Here is a 23420-nt window from a genome sequence, read left to right as displayed (position 1 = left end):
ATCACCTCTATTTATTAATTTATTTGCTCTGCTATTAGTTCCTTGTACGTGTGAAAGATTAGTTTTTTCTCCTGCTTGAAACAAAGAAAGAAATGACTGAAAATGAATCTACACTACAAACAGTATCTACACTACAAACAAAAAGTTAAGGATATTTCTTTTTTTCCCTTTTTTTGTCATTTTTGCTATTTGTAAATAAAACTAAACTAAAAAAATGTGTTTCAATTCAATTCACACAAAAAAAGTAAAAAGCGATGTGCAAGAATCCCAACTGAAAAAAATTGCCCAAAAATTAAAAATATCCTTCACTTTTTGTTTGTAGTGTATGTCGTAGTTGTTTATATGCAGCATACACAATATACTGTCTTCGTTTTTTTTTGTTTTTTTTTCAAATTAAATAAGCTTTTACATTTTCTTCTTCTCATTCCTTTTGGAGCAATACATACTGAGTTTACTTTGTTATTACAAGTATACAGAGCATTTGCTATATTGTCTTGATCGCCTCTATTTATTAATTTATTTGCTCTGCTATTAGTTCCTTGTACGCGTAAAAGATTACTTTTTTCTCCTGCTCAAAACAAATAAAGAAATGACTGAAAATGAATGAAGCTTTATTTGTATCAGCTTTAAAAACCATCACTATCTACACATGCTTTCATACTGATACATGGAGCAGACAGATAGATTACAGTGGTCTACTTTTTTTTTTCTTTTTTTTTAAGAAATGATCTACCTCAGAGATAAAATGTGCTAAATCTTACATTAAAAAGATAAGCTGGGAGAAAAATTACAAAAGTGCTGGTTAGCTCATGTTTTCAATGTATGATAAAGTGTTATTATACATATATCGAATTATGTACATTTCTATAGATTTGTAAATCCATAGTATATATAAAAGTATAAATCACTAGAAAGAGCCTGAGAGGTGAATGTATTGTAATGTGCAGACATGACTCACTTTTCCATTGACCCTCAAAGTGGACGAATATAACTTGCCCATAAAAGTTTGTTTAATGTAAAAACAACTTAGTTTGTTTTTCGATGTAAAGTTTTTGCGCTTGCAAGAGGTGGCTTTTTGGGCGTAGTGAAATTGGTATATCGCGCAAAACTAAAATGGAAAGAACTAGAGTCTCACGAACAAAAAAAAATAAAAAACGTGATGTTGACGGATGTTACAACAAGCGAAGAAGAAGAGTTTTAAAAGAAACATGGCACGGTATGCGTGAACAGACGAGGAAACCAAATAATTTTTTAATTTAATACAGGATACAGGGGTAACGAGCAGTCTAGATTCAAAACAGATATTTATATTCGTTGCCATGTTTATGAAATGACTTGTCATGACATCTCGTGATAATTACTGGATAAATACTGGAATTTCCCCTCGTAGGACTAATAAAGGCATATATTATCTTAATAAATAAACAAATCATCGCATTTGTGGTTTAATGTAAAAACCAACATTACGCACTTCTGTTTTTTTTTTTTGTTTTTTTTTTTTACATTTAGTAAATATCGCTAAAGTTCTGCTCATATGTCCAATGGAAAAGCGACTAGTGTTTTGAAGCAGATCTGGTAACACATTTTAACCTAAGACTGTATTTTGGAAACTACAGCCAAGCAGCATTTTTGACTTTTTCTTTATTAGTGACTCAAACTTAGTCGTTTCTCTACTTTTATTCTGTAGGTATTTTGCTTGTAGACCGGTGTTATCAGTTCTTTGTTGTATAATCACAGGGGAAATATGGGACTAAAGCTTTAATGTTCATTGTTTTGTTTTTTATATTGTTTTCTTTGTATCTTCTTCCTCAAAGTTACCATTTCATTCATAAAACATATGAGTTTCTAAATGTAGTCAGACAAGACAAAGCTCTTCTATTAAAAGTTGGAAGCTTCAATCATCTTTTGTATGTTCCTTATATGGAAATACTTGCGCCTTGTTGTAAACGATCCTAATTTAGGCCTTTAGTCATAGTTGGTTTTTCCCTTAAGTTGATCTAAACCTGTTATTTGTCATGTCTATTCAACAACATTCCTTTCCAAAAATGCCTCAAACAATGACATTATTTTCTCGTTAATCTTCTAACAAGTTCATTGCGGTGTAGATACATTAGAAATTAACATCAGTGGAAAACACTAAGGTTCTGGTTCACATGTTATGTCAATGGCAGCCCGTTGTAGTTAGTGCAGAAAGTGAATGTGAATATACTGTATTTTCAGAAAGTGAATGAAAGTTATGATGAAAACCTTGTGGTTAAAGCAGTGATTCAGCTCTGATGAACTCACAGGCCTTTAGGCATCGCAGCTTCTGTTTGTGCTGTTTGTTTAAAAGAATAACATGGAGAAATTATTTTTTATGAATTACTGGATTTGAGGAAAATTAACTGGAAAAAAAAACACCATTTCCTCATGCTGTTTGTATCTGCTGTGTATTTTTTTTTTTTTCATCAAATGTATATTATGTTTGGTTTAGGTCAAGATAAGACTTGAAGTTGCATATGATGGATATTTCTTGATGCGTAAGCCTGAGGTTGATCAAAGACTTTATTTTTAGGCTGAGAACTCCCTGTCTTGTCTGAAGTGTATGCACATGTATATCAGGGAGAGAGGTACAATACTAATGAGAGATCATATTTCCAGTGACAGAGCCAACAAAAAGGCCTCTAGCCCTCTTTATGACCTTATGTAATGAGCTATTTAAATGCATGAAAAGCAGTAACACACATACAAATGAATGAGAACACAGAGGGAAAGAAAAAAAAGAGCCGCTTTGTGGGAAAAAAAACATTACAAGTTCTGTAAGAAAAAAAAAAAAAAAAAAAAAAAAAGATTTATGTGACCGTTCACTTGAGCCTGGTATAATAAACCCTTAGACGGGACAGTGAGCCGCTATATCTGCTGTAAATATTAATGCACAACTTTACATGTTAATTAAGATTTAAAGCCTGACACGACAAGAAAACTGAGAGGAATGAATGTCTTAACTCAGTGGTGTCAAACGTACAGCCCGTGGACCAAAACTGGCCCGTTGAAGGTTCCAATCCGACTGGAAATGCAAAAATCATTTTAATTCAGGAGTCACATACAGCCCAATTTGATTCCAAAAAGGCCAGAACAGTAAAATATTATCATGATGTCCTAGAAATTAGGACTGCACGATATTAGAAAAAACCAACATTGTGTTTATTTTTTTTTTTAACCCTGCAATATACACTAGTCAACATTTGCTAGGGATCAGGACTATAACTTTGCTATATTCGGGGGTGTAATTCTGGAAACTTGAAAATTTACTTTCCCAGTGGAGTACAGCCTGCGGATGTGGATGGTGGCCACACACATTATTGACATCACACCGTATGTGTTTCAGAACATTCTGAGTGGTTTCAGTGAAAACAAAATTGGAAGAGTAATTGTTGTGAACTCTAATTTCTAGGGTTGTATCACCCTTTTGCCAGAAAGTGCAATAAAAATGTATGTTTTTTTATCTTTTGGTCCATTTTTCTTTACAAGACTAGCCAAAGTACACACATAATATATGAAGTCACCCAAAATATTATACAACATCAATTATTGTGCAAATATAAAACTGATCCCTAGCAAATGTTGACTAGTATATATTGCCTGGGATGCTGATAAAGGGGTGGGGGGGGGGAGTAAACATGACAAATTCATAGGGCCCAGCATTTGTGGGGGGCCCCTAGAGCTGAGGAGGGGGTCCAGTGGATACAGGCTAGAAGTCGTGAAAATGTCCTGTAATATGTTTACCTGATCAATACAAAGGCTTCTTCCAGTTCAACTCAGACATTCATCACCATAGTACAAGACAGCAGAATCTACTAAGACCGATCATGACAAAATCCAATCAGAAACAATTTATAATACTGTATAGGGGCCCCATCATATGGAACAATTTAACCCAGTCACAGCAAACCTGTGTGCTTTTACCCAGATTCCAAAAACTTTTAAAACTGGATTTCATAGAACATCCAAGCCCTACTTCCACCTGATCTGTTTGCTCTTCTTGATTCATTTATCATTTTTCTTAGTTAGATAACTTATTAGTTTCATTCTGAATTTCATTTTATAGTTTTGTCGATTCTTATTTATTTCTACGTGCACTGCTTACGATGTATTTAGTTTAGTTTTTTGGGGTTTTTTTGTTTTTGACTTATTTCCTTCTTTTAATTAATTTTGTTTATTTATGATTGTATATCATATTAGACACTGTAAATACTTTTTTTATTTCAAGTCTTTGGGGAGGCCCACGATAAACCACTTTGGTTTTTGGCTTCCCCAGCATGTCTTTTACTGTTATTATTATTGTGTTTTTATTGTCTTGTATACATGCGAATAAACAATAAACAATAAACCTGGCATAGAAGTCTGGAATCGGATGTTGAAACCATCTCAAGTTTCAGTTTTAGTTTTTACGCTATCACAAGTGATGTTATGTGTGACCCCCCACCCCCTCATTCCTGTACAAGTGCTCCAAGCCTCTGAGAACACACAATTTGTGCACAAAGACGGGTACGCGCAGAGGTGGGAGGGACAAATGACAGTTGAGTTTGATAGACATGTCACCAATCAGTCATTTCGATGGGCTGGTTAAAATGATTGGATGGTGTTTTTTCAGTCCTGTCTGTTCCACAGGTGACTAAAAAATTTTATTTTTGTGTTAGAGCATTTAATTAATTTGTTGTAATCGGGGTGCGAAAGGGATTTTAAGCAATATAGTAAAAAATGCTCCAGGAAAACATCTCCTACCCTACCTTTAAGTGCAATTCAAACATAATTAAATATATTGAAATTGTAAAAATCTTCAACAGTAACTACTTAACCACTTAGCTGGCTTGTCCCACTGTCTTGTCTTTTGTCTGTTTTGTCCCACTGTCTTGTCTCGTCCTGTCCCTGTACACCTTTGTCTATATGAGCTCTCCCTCTATGTATATGTATACAAGCAAGGAATGGATGAACATGTGAATATAAAGTTTGAGATTGTTTCTTAAATACAAGCTGTAATTAAAAATAAAGTTGTCCTCTGAAGAGGAGGGGTGGTGGCGGGTTAAAAAAAAAAATAATAATAATAATAATTGCTCAGGATGTGTTTTTTCCAAGGCAGCCTACTATGTCTGACTCCTATTGCCTACAAATTCTGTATTTGCATTATGTTTTTATATCTCATTTACTGTCTTTGAGGACCTTATTTCATTTGATTAGTGTCTTTTAATACTTAGAAATGTGATTAACTAATACATGAGTGAGAGCTGGGTTACTCATAAGTGTTTTACTGTGTATTTATGGTCAGAACGACTGTAACCCGGTGAAAATCATTAGGAAACAACCATTATCGCCTGCATTGTCTGTCTTTTTAAATGTGTCGGTTCAGCAGATAAAGAAGATCAATAACAAGCTGACAGGTTACAACTTCATCAAATCAGTGAGTGATCTGGATTTGTGTTAAAGTTCACGACCTAAGGAGGTGACACCAGACTTAATGAGTCTGAGGTAATCGATCCGATCAGTTTCATGGCACTGAAACGTAGAGATAAGATATGATCAGATAACGCCCTTGGCTGCCTCACTGCGGTAAATAACATTTACCAGCTGTTATAGGCAGTTGTGTCCAAACTAAAGTCACCTGTCTGTTCCAAAACACATTCCAATGGCTGAAGTATTGCAGCAATTACAGTTAATAACACTGTATCATTATTATTATTATTATTATTATTATTATTATTATTGTCAAATTCTGGCCTTTGAGTTTAGTTTTTGAGGTTGTTGCTGTGATATTTGTCTTTTTAAAGATGAAAAAAGGTTGTATTTGGATACAAAAATACACAAGTCATAAATGTGTTGTCCTTATTCCTTCACCGTCTCCTTAACAACATAAACAAGAAATCACTAAATAAAATTACTAGCTACATGTTTTGATTTGGAGTCCATGTGCTGGGTGGCATTTCTCAGATGGTACTTGGGTTGAACTGTGATGTTAATATATAAAGTATGCCTTACTGTTTACTCTGCTATAAACTTACTTCACTTTAAATGGTAGTTGAAACACTGACAGTGGAAAAAGACGGCTCTTGTATTTGTCCTATGAAAATGACGTCGTGGTAAACTGGCTACTCGTACAGAGATGAATGCCAAAACCTGGGTTTGTGTATATGGTGTGAACTACAGAGGAACCAGGGGGGCTTGGTACCTTGAGCTCCAACGAAAATGTGATTTGTCAAGTTTCAGGGGCTTCTTAACTAATTAAATATTTACTTTTATGTTTAGGTGCAGTTTAACAATGCTGTTTACTCCGGGCTTACTCCTAGCACAGATTTCTGTCGTGATATAGTGATCCTTTATTATGTCTAGTGCACTGGCAATGACTGAGGAGGGATTATTTTATGTACAGTTTGTTGTTTGCTCTGTTTTGCTTTTTTGTTTGTTTGTTTTTTTTCTATGGTGCTAGCTGTGATTGATTTACACCCATGCTTACTTAAGATTTCTATAAGGACCATTCAGCTTTGCACTTGTATTATATTGAGAAAACTTCAATAAAAAGATCTTGATCAAAATTTTTTACATTTAATTACTTAACCCTTTCATGCATGAATTATTAGAACCTTTGTCGAGATCTTTTCTTGAGTGTTTTTATTCCTCATTAGGCATGAAAAAACAATGCAATTGAGTTTTGTTTTGTTTTTTTTCATGGATTTACAAAAATGTCCACCTGGCTACACCGTGCATTTTATTCTTGAAGCACAGAAACATGTTTTTAAAACCCAATATCAGAAAGTGATATGAAAACAATGAAATAAAAACATTTTAATGCTGCTAATCTGATGTTTTCTCACATTTTAACATAGTTTAATACTAGTTATGACTCACTTGACTGATAGATTTGATTGATTGATTGATTGATTGATTGATTGATGTATTTATTTTGAATATGAATGTTAAAACAGAAGAAAATAAATAAACAAAACACTTAAACATAAGACATATAAAACATATTTGAAAAGGAGTGAGAGGAAGCATAACTTACAAAATCCCACCCCTTCTCCTTAAATAATTAATAACAGTAATAATCGTCCTAGTTCATGGAGATAATATGCAAAAAAAACTTTTTGTTTTAGAAAAAAAAACAACAAACTGTTAATTACAGTCTAACAATTAATTGATTTCCGCTCGAACATGTTACTGCAGATCAGGTTTATGAAGAACAGCACAGTTACAGTAATGGTCTGAATGTCAGTGTATGGGATGATGCATAAGTGTCCACTGTGTCGGCTGAATATGCAACTAAACCAACAAAATCCATGAATATACAAGAGAACAGATGGAGAATAACTGTCCACTGAAGTGAACACTATGCATGAAAGGGTTAATAATAATAATAATAAGAAGAAGAAGCATTAGTTAAAAAGTAGCAGTAGTAGTAGTGATTGTTTTAGCACAGTTGCACTTTATTGTTGATGGAAAACATGTTAAACAAAAATATCGTTTCCGTTTACAAAAGCTAGAAGGTGAATCGAGTTGTTTATAACTATATCTTCCGTTTCTAATGAGCAAATCAAAACTGTCAAAACTGTGTCAAAACTTTTTGGTCTTTCATTTGTACGATTCAGAAACATCCGCCACATTAATATGAATAAGTATAAACAAAAGCTAAATCAAGTGCTTTATGAATGTGGCTGACATTTCTTAAAAAAAAAAACTTTTTTTTTTGCTCATCACAGTTGGCAGATTGTTTATGAATGACTTTATTTACCATCTTGCTTTTGTAAAAGGAAAAAAAAATAAGCAGATTTTCTGTGAGCAATAATGTGCTACTGTAATTCTTATCAATCATATTCTTATTAATACGAATAGTTATAAATAAAACCTCAAGTACATGTTTAATCTGTTATTTCCACTTAAGAAAAAGTCATACACTGTCTGTTTTGTAAAATTTCCTCACATGATGGAATGGATGTGATTCTTCCTTGTATCTCTATTGTTACTGTATTTAATATCTCGTAATCTAAATGTAAATTCAGTATTATGTCCTAACTAAAAGTGCAATAACTTCAATGTCAGCTCATGTTTTGTTAGACCAACTTTCATTTTAGTTCCCTGAACAACGGGAAACAGCAATAACATGTTCAATGATCCAAAATCTCCTGTTAAAGTTCACAAAATGCTGCTTTTCACTAAAACCGTGTATATTATCATCTATCTGTGGGAGGTTTCCAGAGGCTCTGTCACTTTGCTCCTGTTTTTATAAAATGTGTAAAAAAAACCAAAACAAAAACCTACTCTATGCTCACAGACTGAATTGATAATGACGCTGTTTGCTTTTGTTCACAGTTATATGATGTGTTTTTCCTGATTTCAGTGTTGTGAACACCACGGGGTCCTTTATGTGGAGTCATTTAACAGAGTAGGCAGTGAAAAGGGCCCACCGTACAATAGCGGATTATGTTGATGGTGTTTTTTACGGCTTTGTTCGCCCCGTCCAGGTGGTCAGCTTTACCAGTCTGAAGTTTGACCGCTCCTATAACTGGATGGTGCTGTGCGTGCTGTGGTGCTCCATCGCCCAGTCCATCCTGCTGCCCATGTTCCTCTGGGCCTGCGATCGATACCGGGCCGATATCAGGATGGTGTGGGAAAAGTGCGTCGCCATCATGTCCAACGATGAGGTGGACGAAGGTAAGCCGCTGGCGCCTGTCTCCTCCCCGTCCCGCCTCCTTTGTCCCTCCTGTTTCACCTGATGATATGGATGTGAATGATGATTCTATTTCCAAAGACAGCTCAGGGTGCACTTCTACTGTTACTACGACTACGGTTACAGTTTGCACAGTATTGTATTTATGGCTGGGCAATATTTTGATTCTGATGTATCACGACTTGTTCTCTATGGGATTTAAGACTCATACATGGATTCATTCATTTTTTATTCAGTTAATTGTTTTTTAATCTAGCTGTATAGGTTTTTTTTTTAAATTTATACTTAATTTTTTACAGTAATATTAGATTTTGATCTTAAACTTTAGACTTTTTCGCAGTGAGAGCCGAGTTTTGCATTTCAATCACATGTTCTGGCATTAAAAATGACAAATAATGTGTATTTCTATGCATATGGGTGCTTCGATGAAACTAGGTTCATTCTGGTTTTAGACTGAATAATAAAACAGAAATTTAGACATATTTCCCCCCCAAAATGTACCTAATGATGACCCTAGATGAATGCAAAAAAAATTATACTCTTGCTCTGAGCCATCCCAAAATTAATGAATTTTTAATAACATATTGGGCCCAAAAATAGAACCAAAATTGGACATGAAAAACTACCTATGTGTCAGTGCATTTGATCTGGAAAACATGGCTGTAAATGGTCTTATATACCGCTATAAATAAAGACACTGTGTTAAATTTGACGATCCTAGTGGTTTTTCTAATCCAGACGTGGGTTTTTCATGAATCAGCAGTCTCATTCCGGGTTTTGTGTGTAACCCATCATGTCCACTCACGTTACATGCGGAACCTGCCTATTTAAACACAAATAAATCATGAGTGATTTTACAACAGCGGTAATTTTTGTGAAACACTCTGCCTTTTGCATAATTAGTTAGATTTCTAAAATGTGCCTTTGAGAGAATAAAAAAAATACTTAACTTTCATGTCCTTTTTACTGTTACATGCGGACTTTTGTATAAAAATAATATCAAAAAATACAAAAATGTGTTTTATCTGAAAAATAGTTTCTCTTTTATCCCAGTAAATATTTATTTTTAAATAGACCCACAGTGCTTCCAAACTTGCTTCATAACATTAGTCTACAGCTAGTTTGATTTTTTAGCCCCCATGTCCTGTTTTTAGGAACCAGTTTCATAGAAGCACCCATATATTCTTAAAAAAGGGGCTATGTTCTAGTGTGAATACGATATTTTACAGACAGCACTGCATCCTGGGTCATTTTCAGTAATAATGTTGCTAGGCTAGAGAGCATATTTAAGTTTAATGTGAGTCTTTCAGCGCTAAAAGTGTGTAAGTATCCTGTTTTTAACTGCAGGAGCATGTATTGTGTTTTAGTTTCTGGCTTTCAGGTAGAAAAATATCCACATATAATGGCATCACCAGACAGGCAATTTATTGAGATGTGATTTTTCTTAATATTGCCCAGCCATAAAACCAAATTCTTGCCCAGAAGTGGAATTGCAGATAAAGTATTGAAGTTCTAATTTGACTTTATCGTCGAAGTGCACTCTACTGACTAAAGTCCAAGGCTTTTAGTTTCAGAAAATGCTCTGTGTTGAGGAGCACTCTGCACTGTCTTTGACGATAGAAGTTACAGTGACATATATAATTTACCAACCTGAACAGTTTTGTCTTTTAGCCTAGGGAATAAAAGTAATGAGAAAATTTAGGGTAGCAATACAGCAGGAAGGGAAGTGAGGTTAGTATGAGAGCCAGTCTGTGGCCTGTTTAATGGGCTTTGAGATAAGGTGTCACCTCTGTGATTTACCATACAGTCCTCAGAAGGACGTCTGCAGCCATCCTATTTGTACATTAGCAAATTGGCAATATATTAAAACACCAGTTTACGATACTGGAAGAGATGTATGCTACTGTGACACCTTATGTAATCATCATGTTTCCATAAAAGCCAGTTTACATCAAAGATTTGTGACAAGAAAACAGCTGTTAACGGTAAAGATGCAGCAATTCATTTAACAATACAACAAACTGATGGCATCATATTATAAAAAGTGACTTAATAATCTGTAGTTGCTTTTCCATTGGACATCTGAGCAAAACTTTACCGATATTTATTAGATGTCGAAAAAACAGAAGTGCGTAATGTCGGTTTTTCCATTAAATCACAAATGCGATGATTTGTTTATTTTTTATCGTGAGATGACACGAGAAGTTATTCCATCAACATGGGGACGAACATAAATATGGTGTTGATTTACAGATATATTCATTATTATTATATATTACCCCTCTGTCTCGTACTAAATTAAAAAATGATTGGGTTTCCTGGTGTGTCCGCACATACCGCAACATGTTTCTTTTTCTTCGCTTGTTGTAATGTACGTCAACATCTGTTTTTTTTAATTCACCTGACTCTAGTTGTGAAAAAAGGTCTTTCCATTGCAGTTTTACGTGATATACCATTTGCGCTATGCCCGAAAAAAACACCTCTTGCCTGCACAAAAAAAACTTTTATTCAAAAAATGACACTTTCGGCAAAATTGTTGTTTTTCCATTAGGTACATTTTGTGCAATGTAGAAGCCAATAATGTAATAACAACCAGTAACATAATAACGGCCAATAATGTAATAAATTTGTTATTTTTAAAATGTAATAGGCCAATAACGTAATATCTGGCCATTAATGTAATAAAAGTCCTGAACCGATAATGTAATAGCTTTTAGCCAGTAACGTTATAACTTATTACGTTATTGGCTCAGTTATTACATTTGCAAAGAACTTTTTTTTACCAGATCAATAATGTAATAACCAGCCAATAAGTTATAACGTTATTGACCCTAAGTTATTACGTTATCGGTTCAGAACGTTGTTGGCCAGATATTACGTTATTGACTTATTGCATTTTAAAAATGGCAAATTCATTACCTTATCGGCCGTTGTTGCGTTATCAGCTGTTATTATATTATTGGCTTCTGCACACAACTTATATTTGCGCAATTTGAGGGTCAATGGAAAAGTGGCTTGTGTCAGTAACATGGACATATAGAACAAACTTTAGTAGAAAACAGCCCTTTTCTGTCAGACTGTGCCTCAGTGGAGGAATATTTATTTATAGGGTAGACTAAATATGAAAGAGGATTAAACCCACACTGGAGATTAACATAAGAATAAGGTCATAATATATAACTTTTAGAAAAAAAAAAGTCATATTTGTTCAAGGAAAATTCTAATTATTTGAAGATAATCATAGTATTTTGAGGAAAAAACTCAACCAGTCAAAATTACCAGCTGAACACTGTAAGTTCACATTTCTGAGTCTAAAACACTGACATTAAATTGTAATCTAAGATGACCTGGAATCCTCATTTTCACAAAAGCGACAGTCATTTCCTCTGTTTTATCCTCACGAAATTGCCTTTTTTTCTCCAAATATTATGACCTTACTCTCTTAACATTATGACTTCTTCTTGCAAAATTACACTGCTCTTGTAATATTTTGATTTTATTCTTGAAATTTCATGCGGCTTTAATCCTCCTTCACACCAAATAAAATCAGCATATGATCAAAATGTATTTTATTACCAAAAACGAAGAAGTGCCGTGCCTGTTTTGTCCAAACATTAGCCCATTAGCAGTTAGTCTTTTATGCAAAAAGATCTTAGACAGGAATTGGACATAAAACACTTGGTGTCTGGATGTGTCTCACAGTAAATATCACAAGGAAGGAAAGAGACAAGACAGTGAATGAACTGTAACACTATTAACTTTACGGTATTTTTATCACTAAAATCAAACATGGGCCGTAAAAAGTATTTGTTAACCGTCATGTTTCCAACAAGAGCAGTAATGACGTCCTTATGTTATATCTGTGATATTATCAGCACACATAAAAGTTAAAGATAGGAACTGCTCTGTGATTTCACAATATTGACACTTGAAATGAAGCATCATAAAAAAGCGACAGAAGTCCTCGTGAACGTTTGAGTCACACAGCCTCCGTATAGAACCGGTCAGCTTATGTAATTGTTTGCAAAAGCCGGAGGTTCATCCCACGTTAACATCAGAGGAGAATTTATGACATGTCCCACTGCCCCTCCGAACATCTACGCACGTCCTGGACGCATAAAATGTGGTTTGAAGAGGTTTTGATAGATGTTTTGACACCCTTTTCTGTCCTCTTCAGTCTGGAGAGGGTGAGTGTTTCAACCTCACAAAATAGATTTTTTTTTTTTTTTTGTGAAGTGTTATTTGAGAACAAGCCTCTCTTTTTTTTTTGACAGCTGACTCACTGAATGTAAGCTGTCTTTGCTCATCCGCTGCCAAAAAATCAGAGTTTTATTATACAGCGCTTTCAGTGTGAGATGTAAGTGTTATTTGGTGGATGACACAAGTGCTTCCAAAAAGTCAGTCAGAATTTAATGCAATAACACACACAGTATTCCTTCATGTTTCAGATTAAGGAGCATTAATACCACTTTAGAATGTTTTAGAACTAGAACAGGGTTTTCTGCAGGTTTTATCTTTTTTTTTTTGCAAACACAACTATCACTTTAATATGCTTTGAATAATTTTATGTTTTTATTATCATTTTATTTGTGTTTTAAAATGTCCTCACAGTGGGTCACATTAAAGAGCAATAACACATACAGTATTCCTTTATGCTTCATATTAAGGATCATTAATGCTACTTTAGAATGTGTCAGAACTAGAACTGGGTTTTCTGCAGGTTTTATCTTTTTTCTTTATTGCAAACACAACTTGGCTAGCTATAAGTTTAATATATTTTGAATAATTTTAGGTTTTTATTATCATTTTATTTGTGTTTTAAAATGTCATCACAGTGGGTCAGATTACAGAGCAATAACACATATAGTATTCCTTCAGGTTTCAGATTACGGAGCATTAATGCCACTTAATGTTTTAGAACTAGAACAGGGTTTCTGCAGGTATCAGTGAATCTATTTTAATGCTTTTTAATGCCACTTTAAACAAATTTAATGCCCATGTCCAACTGCAGATACAGTTTTATATATAGTTTTACGACAGTTTGCCGTCGATAGGCTTTAACCAGGTTCTGAATAGTTCCTCCTCCAGTCACTTCTGCTGAAACTTGCATTTTCCCATTTTTCCAACATTTACTAATATTCCTCTTTCGCCACAGCACATTGCATTCCAAGCATCCGATGTTGTGACTTTGTGTATCGGCCATAAACAATAGTCAATTACAGGGTTCCAATCATCACACTATACTTCCAATCAAAATTATTAAATGTTTATATAATCAAAACAAATCATGAATAACAGTGCTTTTTTTCCCATCAAGTGTATTTATTTTTTTAATGCCTCTGGACATTGAATTGAATGCTTTTTAATGCCATTTAAGGCCTTAAATTTCACAAAATCAATCTAATGACTTTTAATGCTTTTTAATGACTTGCAGAAACCCTGTAAAACTATTTTTGTAGTGACTTCCAGAAGAATTTTTCTCTACATTTAATCATTCCTAAGTGATTTATCACCATTTATTCTAATATCATCCCCTGCATTTTGTATTTTTTAGTGAAAATCTGAGAAAATTTTGTGTATTTAATTTAATTAGTTTAATATATTTTCTGTCCATGTACTGATCACAAACACTCATAGCAAATGCAAAGGTTATTATATCAAAACAGAGAAAACTGAAAAAATAAATAAATAAATAAAATAGATTACAGCAAATCAATGTTGTTGAAGATGACAGTGTTTCTACGTTCACTACGGAGCCTCTGAACGTCCAGATGGTTCATATCTGATGACCATGAAAAGCTGTGAAACTACATCTTATGTGAATTATTTACATGCATTGATAGGATTAGTGTTTCAAAAGTTACTTAACATTTCAGATCAGCAGATTCTTTTGGTTTCCAGCGGCTGTTTTAAGTCTTTGAGGGTTAAACAAACACACTTTAAGTCCGTCATTGCCATCAGTTTGTTGAACAGAATAGTTGCTGTTTGTCTCAGTTTGTCCCAAATCTTTGATCTAAACTAACCTTAAAGTAAAATATAGAATGAAACCAGAAAATCTATGTTTAATAAATGTGCTGAAACTGGCATTTTTAACATGGTAAGTTTATTTTTGTTATGAAGCAACTGATGTTTAGTCTAAAATCATTACCTTTCTTCACTGGACTTTAGGCCTGGACCCGACACTTAAAGATTTTAACAGGCATTTGTTAAACACTGTTGCTCATAAAATTGGAATAAAATATATTTAACCTCTTTTCATGAAATGATTGTGAAAATGTGATTTATTCTTGATAGATAAAGTGTAACCATGGCTCAGTATGTAATCATTGCATTAAGTCAAAGGTGATTACCGATGAATATAAATAGGAATAAAAAGAGAAATGTGTCTGAAAACAAAATTATTCCAACTTTATGTGCAACTGTGTATTTTATATTATATATTTACATTACATTTTACATTTGCTTTACTTGTTGCAGTATGGTTATGATAATCACCATTTATTTCTTACCATTGTGTTGTAATTTTAAGTCTTAAATCAGTGGTCCAATGTTATCATGTGACCTATCATGTGACCTTTGTTGTCAGAAGATGAAACTGAAGTGGCAAGTGTCTGTGTAACATTATTTTCTATACTAAAAATACATTTCTGTGTTTCTGTACGTGGTGTGTACTCTCTATATAAAGTGCTTTGCTTTACCATGATGTCGTTTCAAAAAAAAAAAAAAAAAAAAAAAGAAAAAGACATATTCCTGGATAAAGGACATATTTACCTCGGAGCTCTCTTTCATTTTTTTCTACTTCAATGCATTTAAAGCGGGCAATCTTCATCCAGAATGCCCTGGAAAGAGACGATGATAACATAAATGGTTTCCCATTTATTTGTTGGGATCCAGAATGAACCTCAAACAGTTGCACTGAAGCTGAAAAGCACTTTCATGTCATTATGATGGTCATATTTCCCTCAAGTCACGAAAGGATACTGTATAAACACAGGTTTTATCTTTTTTTTTTCTTGCAAACACAACTTGGCTAGCTATCAGTCTAATATGTTTGGGATAATTTTATGTTTTTATGATCATTTTATTTGCTTTAAAATGTCCTCACAGTGGGTCAGATTACAGAGCAAATCAAACACTGCTGTCTTTAAAAGCAGAAATCCACTAGTATCTGTAATTAGAATATATCAGACAAATAGATAAAAGAGATACAGTTAAAGTGTTCACAGGCTCAGCTCTTTTATAACAGAAATGTGAAGAGGGTTTTAACAAATTCACCAACGAATCACAGACACTTAGACAAAATTTTGGTCCCAGAATTAGGTCACATGATAATCATAGAAAAGGCTTTTGGACCGGTTCCATGATGAGACCTCGGAAATTGATGCAAATTTCGCTACGTTTTTTCTATTGGCACTGTTTAAACTCAACCCACTCTGAACCCCTTCTTTCCTGTTTGTAACCCTCCAAACCTTTTGATCCTCTCCCTCTTGACACCCCTTCCTGATTACTAATCGTTGTCCAGCAGGAGCCATAAAACGACACAAAGCCGTCCGTATTCTGTGTGAAAATTAACACTGCCAGTTCTCTGCTTTTTTCCAGAGGGCTTGCCATGTATAACTCATCACAGTTGTATGTATAAGGATTGTTTCCTGTTTCCAAAGCTACTGACGTGCATGCCAAGCTGCTTATGCAAATAGCTACTGTCATCTTTCATCCTTTTGGCTGACATTTTGCTCAAGATCAGCATTTTACACCCATCTTCAATTGATCTTTAATGAACATGAATGCAGTGATTGGGAAAATCAACTCAACAGATGGGTTTTTGTTCAATAAAACATTTGATAACTTTGCACATTCCCCTGTCGTGGGACTAATAAAGGATTATCTTATATTGTCCGTATGATAATATTATAATTCAGAATGTACCTGTGCTGCTTACTGACATTTTAACCAACATGGGGCTTTTTTCCCCCCAGTGATAACTATTGAAATTCTTAGTCATTTTGCATTTTTTGATCCCGGCTCTAAATTCTCCAAACAGACACATAGAGAAGACACTAAACCAGAGAACAATTGAACTTGTCTCTCTTATCTATTCGTCTGTCTGTCTGTCTGTCTTGTGTACTGAGTTCGTTGCTCTCTAATCCTGACGCTCGTGCTTTTCTGCACTTTGCAGAAAACAGCCAAGATGGAGGAATTCATGCCGACTTAATATATGACAGACCATATGACTATAGCTCGGCGCCTGAAATCGTGACGGTAGACCGTAATGCCAAGTATGAGTTCTCAACCTTAGAAAGGGGGGTTCCGCAAGGGTATCCATTGAGGGAACAACAGGAAGATAAAATGCAGTATTTGCAGGTATATTTTTTATTGATTTTCTTCTTTTGTTTTACTTGAAATATTTTAATGTCACCTCATTGCTAAAGTGCATGGTGAAATGGCCTCATGAGCCTTTACAGTATCTTGATTTTTCTGGAATCCTCAGACATTCTGTGATGCTACCTCTCCCGAAAAGATTTCTTTTGTCTTTTTTAAAGAGTCTAAATAAACTGTGACTGACTAATGTTTGGTAAATATGACCATCTGCAGTTTCATCAATATATTAAATGTGCTTCAACTGCTGTGTTCCTGTTAAGGGCCTACAAGAAAATGACTTCAGTTTTATTTTGTAAGAGGGTAAGAGTTCAGTATCCAACATACCTTCTGCATTTCAGGAATCCCTCAGCGTTTGATGAAAGTATATAAACAGCTGCTCATGTTCTGCTTAAAAGCATTGCTTCCATTGGATCCAGCATCCATCCTAGTCTGATGCAGAGCTGTGAGAGGCTCATCTCCAGCCTGCATTAACACATAAACATGCTCTGACATGCAGCCTTCCTGGGCAATTAACCAAAAGCCTTATGTCTGATTCCAAGTCTGTAAACTAAACAATCATATACTGGATTGACTTAAGTTAAAAAAAAAAAAAAAAAAAAAAAAGAACATCAATGATTGAACTTGGCCTGGAAGACTGTGGTGAGGATTTGTACTGCCCTAACCCTAACTCATGATCTTAACATTAATATTCTTTTCAAAGGCATCTTAAACCTGTATCATCTTTAATAAGAGCTTTTAAATACAGCCCGAATTACAAAACATTTTTAAAAGATTCGTATAAAAAATATAACCCCACATACCCCAAATTATAGAGGCCAAATAATGAACTCCAATCCTGTTTTTGAATTGGATCTGTATACCAACATTTAAGAAGCCTTGAAACAGAGATGCATACAGTAGCTGTCACTCCATTTGATCAAATCATCATTCCTTCCATCATTTTTGTGTCTGACATCATTACATGACATTTAATTCAACTGTAAGGTTCCATTTAGGTGTCTTATTTAATGATATGCCTGGGGAAATGTGTTAACGGGAACTATGGGTTCTATTTTTTTAATTTCTCTTACAGTACAACTGGATAAAATATAATAACTGATTACTTCTTGCCTCTACTGAAACCCAGCTATACTTCAGATCATTATAAGGTAACACCTAAAGTGGCTGGATTTCAGAATAAAGCCCTTTAGAGGCTTTATTGGCTTACTGTCCGAGTTTTCTCCTTCTCTCTTTTTTTCATGCTACCTACTCTGTCCTACTACATCTTTAACTCATTCTAATGCTTGTGCTGCCCTCTGCTGTCCAGTCCCTCACACCTTACATACTTACTTTGCTACTGTATCGTCTGCTGTCTTATTTTTCTGCATTTACTAAAAGCGACCACAGGGGGTCAGGCTGATATCAATCTTGTGGCTCTCGACCTCACCTTTACAAACCCTGACTCTGTTGCATAGTTGTCAGAGCAGAATGGAATGTGAGTATTAAAAAAAAGCAGATAATTAACCTTTTAAGTTAGAAGAGTTTAAGCATACAATAGTGTCCAGTTTAGATGAAAAATGTTCATATATAAGGGATACAATAAAGAATACATGCTATATAATGTGGCACCAGTGTTGGGAAGATTACTTGAAATGTGAAAATTAAAATTACTAGTTATCTTTTTAAAACTGGAATACTGTTTGTGCTTCAGTACTGTAACATTTGATTACGTTTATGATAAATATTTTACGTAAACCAGACCTCATCACATCATAAAAAAGACATTTATTTGCTTTATAGTACTGTGCACAAGTTGTTGTTTTTGCAGGGTTGAAATGACCTTCCCAAATACGAGAAAACACAGTGAATATGTGCCCACATTTAAAAGACTAAACACTAAATGGGTTTTAAAGGTTAAAATAACTATTTAGTGTGACCTCTGACCCCATGATGAGTGCAAATAGAAACATCTGACATGTATTGAATGAAACCTGATATAAATATCAGAAAATAATGGTGTAAATCTCATTTTGTCTGATTAAAAGGGTCAAACACATGCTAAGAACAAAGGGAGGTCACAATAAATACTTTTTACTGCTGTATATACTTCACATATACCCAGATTGGATCTTAATACAGAGATTGAGAAATAATTCATAACTTTACTAAACCAACAAATCTAATATTGGACTTTTGCACAGTACTGCATATAACCCTTTTGTAATTTGCATTTACATTAGTAACTGACAGCTTATGGTTTTATTTACATACTTTTTCTAATTAAGTGCAATGGATTAGTGACATTTATTTTGTAACCTTATCATTTAATGTTATTATATGTAAGTAGTTTCTCCCCAACACTGTGTAGCACTTCATTATCAAACCTTTCTATTCTACTTGTAGGATTTTCTGCTAAAATAAGTAATTGTAACATTTCCTAATCATAGATACTGTATATGTATTGAAATGTAGAAGTTGGTAACAGTGTTTTCTATAGAGCTATATTCACTAAAATATTCATGCAAAAAAAAAAAAAAATGTTACCATGAAAAATCCTACAGGTATCTGATAATGAGCTACAATGTGTTGTAATATGACACAGCATGTTACTTAAAGTGTTGCACCACAAAGCCCTGATTCTGTGATGTTAGGCTATGAGGATATCGTTGAATGGCGAACTGACTAGTGGCTTTGGTCTGTGTTTTCCGTCCAGGTGCCCCCTACAAGAAGATACTCCCACGACGAAACCGACATGTGGACCAGCGACCGGATCCCCTCATACCTTCACCGATGGGGATCCACCGAGGACATGATAGTGACTGCCCACTACAGCTCCACCTTACCGCGCCACGAGAGGCGCAGGAGCAGCCTGGTCTCCTACCACGAGGAGAGCCACCATCACCATCACCCTCATCGCAAGCGGCGACGCTCTGAGGATAGTATGCACTCTCTTAAGCACCTGCCGCGCGTGGTTTGCGGCGGGGAGCTTTACGAGGACGAACTGCGGTGTTTCAGCCGCGATGAGGTGATCAATTTTATAGATGAGACGCCGCTGCCGAGCCCGAGGAAGAGCCCGCGGCGCACATCTACCATTTCACTTATACCCAATGTGTATGAACAGCACACAGTCATCCTCCCTCACTTCCCGCTCACAGACTTCGAGCGTGAGCCTCAAGCACTGAGGCGGCTCTCTGAACACAAAAGGAACAGCCATCGAGGGAGCTCGCCTGAGGGTTCGCCAAAACCAGACAGGCAAGTCGGAAAGAAGAGTCCCGGGGCTTGTAGCTCTGGGAAAGGCTGCAGGGAGCGTGCTCAGGATGGGAAACGGCAGGGGGAAACATCCTCACCTGGACGCAGCCAACACACAGCCGGGCACTCCGCCTGTAGGCCACAGACAAGCCTCGGAGCTAGAGCGGGTGGTGGGTCCGAGCGGGGGCATCAGAAGGACCTGAAAAAAGCTGAGAGTAAAGGAAGCACAAACAGTTTTGTAAGCACACCCTCGGCATCGTCCTCGGGCTACATCACATTTCACTCTGACTCTGTAGGCTCCACCACCTGAAGAAAAGTTCTGCCTGTTAATATTAACATTGTTCTAATGTTATTATAGCAGCCACTGGAACATCAGTGGTTATGGAGAAGTAACATACTGGATTATTTGGCCTTTTTAATCGTGCCACTACTATGTTTTACTATATATACCGCCAACAAATACCTGTAATGCGTAATGATGTTGGAAGATTTGGATATAATGTCTGAACAGGCCTAATGTTGTTTTAATATGTAGGCTTATTTAAGGTTTTGAGGTGGAGGTCCTCTTATTCACCTTTCCAATCACAAAATATCCACAGAGGACACTTTTTTTTTTTTCCAGCACTAACACAAATAACTGTTTTTAAATAGCGTGAACATTCCCACACCTTGTTTTTGCTGTTTGATGTTGTTTCCTATGAAATGCTTAAATGCTCAAGTAATTAAAGGGGACTGGTTGAGTGGTGTTTTTTTCTTTTTTTTTCTCTCTTTTTTTTTTTTGCACTTAAGAACTCAAATTGTAATATTTCTGCCTCTTAATGACTGCTTGTTTTGTTCAATAGAAACATTTATTTTTTATCACAAACACTGCCGATGAAAGGATTGGACACTTAATACATATCCAGTTTACTTTTATCATGGTTATGAACATTTGTTGTTGTTTTATTAAGCATCCTTTGTTAAAGTAAACTCAGAATGGTCACATAGATTTACAGTTGCTGTATTGAGATATTGAGATTATCGTGTGAAAACCCTGAAGTTTATAAGGTTGGTTTTTCAAGCAAAGTGATGTTATGTATAGAATTTATGAAGGGTATTGAATTTATGGTTTTGGTGTTCTTTTTTTGTTTAATAAGACCTTGTATACCTATATTTGTCTTATCTTTGAAGAGCATCAGGCAAAACAGTTGATCACATTAAATTTTTATAAACAACAAATTAAACCAGTGCAACAGAAAATGATACTTTATTCTCATCAACTAGTATTCCATACCTGTTGTAGAGTACCAGTATTGGGTTTTTTATCTTGTAAAGCATGATGGAAGGGCTTAAGTGTTTTTTTTTTTTTTTTCTGGAATTAATCCAAATCCTCTGGATGAATCCAAATCCTCACAAATATGGAAAAGTCAGAGTGAATAAGAAAAAGTATGAATGCAAAATATTTAAATAATAATCAGTTATTTGCTTCAACAAAAGCAGGCACTGTATTTGATATGTTATCCCATACATATATCAAAATTATACTTCTGACGTTATTATTATGAGAGGGGTTTTTTACTTGTTCTGCTGATGAGGTTAATTTTCTATACATAAAAGGTACTGAAGAAGAAGAGGAAAACAACATAACTGAAGTGAAAACCTACTAAGATAGAGAAATTCTCTCTACCCTCAAATAAATTCATTAGACCTATAATGCTATTGTTTCCCTGTGGAATAAGTGATGATGATGATGCCAATGATGAAGGGACTATGAACTCTACTAAAGCAAATTAAAGTAAAGACATCTTCTGGTTTTTCAGCTCATCAACATTTAGTCATGACTAAAAGTTTTGGGAATGATACAAACCGATTCACTGCTTAAATGTGATTTATTTGTCGATAAAAGTCTTTGAAACTTGTATAATGCTTCTACTTGTCCTTTAATGTACCCCAGAAACATGTGGAAATATTTTTAAGACACTTAGGCAACAAATTTTGTGAAAATAAAACTTGTTATTCCCAAAACTTTTGGCCACTACTGTACTTCTATCATGAATGTATTTGCACAAATTAGGTATGGGTTTGCAGAAAGAATATCAAAATTATAATGAAAAAATATAATGGGAAAAGAGATGCCCAGTGAAAGCCTTATAAATTCTTTATTTTCAGTAATAATGTTGCACGTGTTTGGCATTTGTGTATTCACCAATCTATTGTCATTTTAATCTCTGTTTAATTTTTTATAGCGCACCTCTCACCCATGGCAGTCTATTTGATCGGAATATTGAGCTTTGGAAAAATGCCGTCATATCCCCTTGGCTATGTCATAGAACTTTGAATTTTGTTGTGTTTACAATATAAAATATAATTTGTAACATATTCAAACATTTATGACTCAGATATGAATGATGTTAAATGTTATGATTTTCTTGTTGAGATGATGACTTTGTTAAAAAGATATGATTAAAATCACAAAGCTTGAACGTGTGTTTTTAGAATCCTACAGCAGATGTAATCAGATTATTTTAGTTTAATCAGAATGAGTGGGACACGGAGACTGTTGGGTTATAAAATGGAAGAAGTAAAGATACACTGCCAGGACAAAAAGAAAAAAAATCACAGAATATTTTGTTAGATTACCAGTAGCTTCAATTATAGGACAAATATGGTGGACTTTTTGCCATGCAGTCCTTACACATGGTTAAAAATAAAGGTTAACACTATTTCTGTTCGGAACTGCATCAATTTTCCACCATCTTCTACTGATGATGGGAGAGTTGCAAAACTGCCCAAAGTCTTGGGTTCAGATCTGCACTCTGGTGGTCAATCTACAGTTGCGGAAAAAATTATTAGACCATCAAAAGTCATCAAAAACAATGGTTATGTAATCAAGTACTAACTCCTGTGTGTATCATGTGACTAAAACAGACAGAAAAGAAAACATGGAATGCCTAAAAGCACTGGTTTTGGCAGTACAATGCCACAGATATTAATGTAAGAACTTTGGTTATTATCAAGAAAACATGGAAAATGGCTAGATATAAGCTCTGAAATTAAACTCTTATGAGTTATTTTTGTTGTTATCATTATATTTATCCAAACAAATGTACCTTTAGTTGTACCAGGCGTTGAAATG

The 23420-nt window shown here is 34.8% G+C and overlaps 1 protein-coding gene across 1 annotated transcript in view; it reads left to right on the top strand.

Annotated features, from left to right (window-relative positions):
• LOC115422848 (probable G-protein coupled receptor 153) overlaps positions 1-22767 on the top strand; it is a 98165-nt gene extending 75398 nt beyond the window's left edge. Inside the window, exons 4-6 of the mRNA XM_030139435.1 lie at positions 8493-8682; positions 16875-17059; positions 19770-22767. Coding sequence (XP_029995295.1) covers positions 8493-8682; positions 16875-17059; positions 19770-20615 — 1221 coding nt within the window. The 3' untranslated portion in view covers positions 20616-22767. The remainder of the gene's footprint in view (positions 1-8492; positions 8683-16874; positions 17060-19769) is intronic.
• The last annotated feature ends 653 nt before the right edge of the window (positions 22768-23420 follow it).

Source organism: Sphaeramia orbicularis, chromosome 7, assembly GCF_902148855.1.
Source record: "Sphaeramia orbicularis chromosome 7, fSphaOr1.1, whole genome shotgun sequence".
In the NCBI taxonomy this organism is placed as follows: Eukaryota; Metazoa; Chordata; class Actinopteri; order Kurtiformes; family Apogonidae; genus Sphaeramia; species Sphaeramia orbicularis.
Note: the sequence above shows the minus strand (reverse complement) of the source record. Positions and strands in the feature narration are given on the sequence as shown.